Genomic DNA, 6,658 nt, shown 5'->3' with positions numbered 1-6,658 from the left:
GCCTTCTTTTTACTCCCTATATATCTAAAAAACAATTTCTTGTTGTCTTTTACTTGGTTTGCCATCCTCAGCTCCATGGCAGCTTTGGCCCGTCTAACTGCCTCCCTACAAGCACGAGCAGAGGAGGTATATTCATCTTTGGTGATCTCTCCCTGTTTCCACTTTTTATATGCTCCCCTTTTGTCCCTTAGGCTGCCCTGGATTTCTCTGGTCAGCCAGGGAAGCCTCCTGGCCCCTTTCCCCCTTTTGCCTCGCTCGGGGATCGTCTCGCTTTGTGCCTGAAGGATCATTTCCTTAAGGCACAGCCACCCTTCTTGGGCTCCCATCACTTCAAAACTCCTACTCTGCAGTGCGTCCTTGACTAATCGCCTGAGTTCATTGAAATCAGCTTTCCTAAAGTCTAGCACTTTCACCCTACTAGTTACCTTACCCACTCGACGTCTTATGGTGAATTCTATTATTAGGTGAACACTGTCCCCCAGATGGCTACCGATCTGTAGGTCAATCTGGATCTGTAGGTCATCTGGATCCCTTCCAGCTCTACTTCTCTATGACTCTGTAACACCGAGTCCCTGAACTCGTAACTAGCAGGAGAGAGCATCAACCCCAGGCTTTGGCTTGAAAGAAGTTTAGGAAGCCTTTCTTTCCCTGTCAGGATTTTTTTCCCCTGGGAAGTCGATTCATGGTGGCTTTTCATTCCACTTGGGTCACATCCATGTTGGCTGTTCACAAAGCACTAGGAAGTGTTTTCCTGCTTTGCCTTGGGGTAAAGTGGTAGGGTGAATGGGGAAAGTGCTTTACACTGGGGAGGGGGAATCGGTAGACTCATGTGATGATACTCCGGGATGATCTAGTTGGGGATGGTGCTGCTTTGAGCAGGGGTGGTTGGACCTGATGACCTCCTGAGGTCCCTTCTACCCCTCATTTTCTGTGGCTCTGTGTATCTAGATGAGGACTTAGACTGGGCTGTACCAGTGCTCTTGCTGGGACCTAAGCCAGAGGCTTCTGGCTGGAGGGTCTTGTCCATCTGCTTAGGGTCAGACTGCAATATTTGGGATCAGGAAGGAATTTTATCCCATGGTCAGATTGGTATGGACTGTGGGGCTTTTGCCTTCATCTGTAATGGGAGGCATTGCTCTCTACCCAGGATCTCTTGAGCGTAAACTGACAACATTTCATAGAAGCAGGACATTGGCTGTGGCAGGTTAGGGTGTGCAGTCTGTGTTCTTCCGGGTTGGTGGGAGTCTTATGTAGAGTTTAGAGAGAGAGAGAGAGAGAAAAAAAAAAGAGAAGGAGATTATGGATTGTATGGGATAGTTTGGATAGGGATGATCCTGCCTCAGGCAGGGGTTGGACTATTAGATGACCTCTGGAGGTTCCTTCCAGCCCTACTTCTCTATGATTCTACGACTGTATGTTCGGGTGCTGATGCACCACAAATTTCCTTCCAGTCATAGAGATGTAGGGCTGGAAGGGAAATGATGTGATGCAAGGATGCAGTCCTGCTGCCTGATCATACATTGCAACACACAGCACATACAGTGTCTCTGGGTTACTGATTGGCTCTGCTTAGTGACATGAGGAATTGGTCCCCATGTTCACCCATGAAATTCAATTATTTTGACATCAGAGGTCAATGGCTGGACTAGAGAGCAGGAAATAAAACCAATTATTGATATGAAGTCAAATGGAACAGTCAAGATGAGTTAAGCCTAGTCATCCACATACTTCTAAATCGATAGCCAGCTATTCAGCTTGTCATACCACAGCGCCATTGATCATCTTGGATATAAAAACAAGTATTTTTCTTGTAGTGTTTTAAATACCTGTGATGAGTGACTTTTCCAGCTGTCTTTAGCCAGTAATGGCTGCCTTTGAAGACTTATACCAGCAAATTTCTCTCCCGTTATTATCTTTACCCCTTTTTGTCTTGATTCTCTTATCAACTTACTGCCAGCTATGCTGAACACATGGTGATTTTGTTTTGTGGAGAAATACCCAGCCAGTATTATGAGACCACTAACCCCTTTTCTTCATTAGATAAGCTATAACACTGAATTTGGGAAACCTGAGGTGAAAATAGAGCACAGTCTCTTAGTGTGTTACCAAAGTCCACCTCATTGCTTTTGAAAAATCAACGAGCCCAAAGTAGAATGCAATTTTGTTTTACTTTGAAATCATAACTTTCTATAGGATGGTGGCTGTGATGATTATTTTAAGTTGCTTCTATTCTTTGAATTTACCTGTGAATATATAGCAACATTTGGAGTTCATCCAATTAAAACTTTTTCCTTTTGAAGGAAAGGAATGATTTGAAGAGGAAAGGCATGGGTTCCTAAAGCCCTGTAATCATTTCTCTGTTGCTTGCAGCAGCTGTTCTTTTTGCTGTTGCCAGTGTGTGTGTGTGTGTGTGTACACTTAGATAGCTCTTATGAAATATTCATTCTGATTACCAAAACCTTGCCAGATATGTCCTGCATAAATTTTGAGGTCATTACTGTGGGACCAGCGCACATTGCAAGAGTGCCTTCCATCCAGTTTGCTCAGCATGAACTCACTCAAGCAGAACAAACAACTTACAGCTATGTTACTACCAGCTGACAGCATGATCCAACAAGTTTGTTTTGCATTTTACACAATGGCCGCACAGTTGTTCTAAGGCCCTTTACACACTGCTGCTTCGTAAACACCAGCTCTTTCCCAAGAACGTTGTAATTCCATGTTATTGTCCAGGCATAAGTCACTTTTATGCTACAAATGCAATCCTTTTGAGAGTTACTTTCATTCCCAACATCATTAAAGCAGATTTCCATTTTGCTGTTAAGTTGAGGCCTAATCATAGCTAAAGAATTATACTAAAGCCTTGAACTCTCAGAGTTACCTATTTTAATTTTTTTTCAGTACAGTACTGGCAGCTGAATGTGAAACACTTAAAGCATCTCAACAGTGTCACAAAGTATCTTGAAAAATTATGATTTAGACTTTAATGTGATTCTTGTCAGTAAAATCTTGCTGCCAAACTGCTGGGGGCAGCATTTCTTATTACTACATTTGACATGGAGCTAATAACAGCCAAAAAGGTGCTGGTAAAAAAAAAATCAGGCAAAGCCTTCAACAATATGAAAAACCAATATTTTTTTCTTCGTGAATCTCCTGGGGCAATGGAACGCTTTGCTGAATATGGAAATTAGAACTAAGGTAGGGCCTGTTCCAATGCTTATTGAGTCTTTTCACTGACTAGTAGGCTTTGTATAATTGATAATATGGTATTCAAACCACTTCTTCAAGATATCTGTACATCAATTAATTTAATAAATGATATAGTAGCAGTACCAAGGAAACAGCAACAGAAACAAAGATTTTCTTAAATTAGTTTACTAGGGTAAATATTTTGTGTAATTTGTTTAACTATTATGGAATTTTTATTTTCTATGCAGTAACACAAATTTAAAAAAGTAAATTAGACACCCACTCTAAAGCTGGTCATCTCGTTAGTCATTTTTTCCCACCCATTTCAATTTTGGCATCATATTGAGGAATCTACTATTCCATGAATACCTATTCCATCTACCTATCCCATGAATACCAAATATCTCTCCAGGAGAGAGATCTCTTTTATACCATTTGGGTTCTGAGCTTTTAGGTGATATGCAACATTGGTAGTTGCTCTTGAGGGAGTATCTTATAAAATAGGAATAGAACTGATGTGTTGGGCACAGGGGCAGGAGAAAATAAGGATAAGTTGATGTTAAGAACTGATGATAGATATTAAGGGAAAGTAAGTATGAAGAATTATCTTAACCTGTAAGGTCTGCATGATTCTTAAACTCTAAAATAGCTACTAATAATATGGACACTCAGTGACTGACTTCAGCATGATTTTCAGAAAAGGGGGCTTCAACTTCCAGTCTAGGAATTTAGATATTGACTTTTGGACATGTTTGTGACACATGCACACATATGCAAGGACACATGCCTTTTGATCCCTACGTAGGAAATAAAGACATATGATTTATAAAGAGTGGCTTTCTGAAAAATCATACCTTTCTTTAAAACCAATCAAGACTATTGTAACCCATTGGCAAATTCCAATTTAAATGTTCTAAGGTAAAACAGTAGATGAAAATTCCATAACAATTGGCTTATGATGATAACCTTACATTTACACCATTTTTTTTTACTCTCTCCAGTTAGACTTTCTGGAAGATAAACCTATCTTTTGGTAATAGACCCTAATTATATAGTAACTGGAATCTTTGAAAGATTTGCTGGTATTAAAGGCTTCCTTTATTTAACTCGGAATAAGAATTTCATACACATCTTAGTCTGGAAATCTAGAAGTTCTAGTGATCTGATTCATCAAAAAGGGACAGCAGGATAGTTAGGCCAATTTAGATTACCATAGCAGGGTTACAATTGTGAAGCTACCATTATAATTTTTTTCTCTAAAGAGAGAAGTAAATGTTGTTAACTATTGTTGCCGTTTGAAAATAATTTCCTAACTTGCTGTTTTCTATTTTTTCCAGTAGTTTTGACCAGTTCTTTCCACATTATTTTTTCCAGGTACATCGTATTTAACAGATATAGTATGGTGGTCTGGCACTATTGCAAGTAAGTATCTGATGCTGAAGATGATATAAAGAATGGAATAGCTTAGCAAGTTGGATTTAATGAGGGAGCGCTGTGGCTAAAAGCTATATGATGGCACAGGAACTTGGAAGATCTGGTTTTTATATTTTGACTTTTTCCTTGACCTATTGCATGAAATTATCTAAAAAATGGGAATAATTAACTTACTTTAAACTAGGTAGCCTGTTTTGTATTCTAGTGGTTGTTTTAACTTTACCCATGAGCTCTCACAAAACTGGCTAGCTTTCTAGAATTCAAGAAACCTTTGATACTGAAGCCATTGGCACTTGCCCAAGGTACATGCTGAACATCAGTAGATTGTGTTAGTATGCTCAAAGGTGAATAAGAAATTGTAATTTTTTACTGCAATGTGTCTAAATTGCATGTTAATTTTGAAGTCAGAAAACAGCCAACTTTTACCTTATGCTGTAGCTGCTTAAGATAGACATGAAAAAATACTTACCTGTATAGATGGGGGGAGTTGCTTTTGTATTGTTTTGGGCCAGTCTACTACAGGAGCTAGGCTCCTGATGCCTTAAACAGTATTGAATGTGAGATGAAAACAGACTCAGATATAGTGCCTTTGCAATACTTGCTCATGTATCTTGCTCATGTATCTAGTCTCTCTCATTATTTTGAATGAACTGATAATATGAAATGCAAAAAAAAAAAGATAGTAAGTAGCATGGGTTGTTCTCACTTCAGTCAGTAGAACTATCTTTGTGAGTTAAGGCTGTGTCCTACCTTAGTACAATAATCCCACTTTTTCAGAATTAGATGGAATTCTTCTGGTATACAGTCCTCAGCAATATTTGGATTGCACATAATCACTAGACTTTTCAGTTGTGTTTCTTGTTTAGCCACAGAGAGAGAGAGATCCTTGCTCTTGCACTACTCAGGTGAAATAAAGGAAATGGAAACAAATCATTCCAACCAACAAATTCTCCCAATGTCAAAGAAGCCCACGGCAAGTATAGAGCCAGCACATCTAGTACATGTATGTCCAGAGTTGTCCCTTGGCTGCTTTAACTTGATCTGAGACAGCTTCCTGACAATATTGCTACTCCGCTGTGACGAGAGGAAGCTGGGTGTGAGAGTGAACGTGTTCTATAGCATTTAGCATGTGCTAGTCTTACCGCTTGTTTCCTGCGTGACCTCCACTTTGAAGCACTAGACAGAAAGAGAAAAAGAGAAACCTTAAGGGAGGTTTTCTCAGCGAGTCAGAATAACCCTGTTAAACTGAGTTTTGTTAAGTCAAAATGATATAACGAGTTGGTATGTTGGTTATTATTCATCACCTATATAGGGGTATGTCAAAACTAATCATCTAGAACAGTGATTCCTAAACTCTAACAGATTGCTCACCACCAATTTAAAACAATTCAACCTTAAGTACCACCAGCAAATTTTTGTCATGTAAAGTAACTGTAATAAATCTGTTAACACATACCACTGACAGGTTGTCTGCCTACCACTGGTGGTACACATACCACACATTGGGAACCACTGATCTAGAAGTATCTAAACCACAGGAAGAGCTAACAAGAATGCAGTGGATTCAGAATGTCTGTGGCAGGGGTTGTCAACTGGGAGTATGCGTACCCCAAGAAATACTTGGTATGATTCAGCCGCTGGGGGTACACCTATTAAAAAAGGTTGAAAACCCCTGGTCTGTGGTCTAGTCCAGGGATGGGCAAAATATGGCCTGTGGGCTGGATCCAGCCTGCCAGGCCATTCTGTCTGGCCTGTGGGGCTCCTAAAAAATTTAGAAAATTAATATTTATCTGCTCCTGGCTGCCTGTCAAAGATAATAGGAGCTGGGGCAGTAGAACCCAGGGGAAGCTGGCAGCTAGTAAAGCAACCAAAACACTGGCTTGCATCCATAGATGCTTCTCAAGCAAATCCCGGGACGTCATTCTCCCCCTGTACTCGGCCTTAGTGAGGCTGCAGCTGGAGTACTGTGTCCAGTTTTGGGCTCCACAATTCAAAAAGGATGTGGAGAAGCTTGAGAGAGTCCAGAGAAGAGCCA

General features: G+C 40.2%; 1 protein-coding gene across 1 annotated transcript in view; it reads left to right on the top strand.

Moving 5' to 3' along the window:
• Positions 1–4,565: 4,565 nt before the first annotated feature.
• Positions 4,566–6,658, top strand: part of NIPA1 (NIPA magnesium transporter 1) — an 18,298-nt gene continuing 16,205 nt past the window's right edge. Inside the window, exon 1 of the mRNA XM_014527419.2 lies at positions 4,566–4,611. Coding sequence (XP_014382905.1) covers position 4,611 — 1 coding nt within the window. The 5' untranslated portion in view covers positions 4,566–4,610. The remainder of the gene's footprint in view (positions 4,612–6,658) is intronic.

This window comes from Alligator sinensis, unplaced genomic scaffold, assembly GCF_000455745.1.
Source record: "Alligator sinensis unplaced genomic scaffold, ASM45574v1 scaffold144_2, whole genome shotgun sequence".
In the NCBI taxonomy this organism is placed as follows: Eukaryota; Metazoa; Chordata; order Crocodylia; family Alligatoridae; genus Alligator; species Alligator sinensis.
Note: the sequence above shows the minus strand (reverse complement) of the source record. Positions and strands in the feature narration are given on the sequence as shown.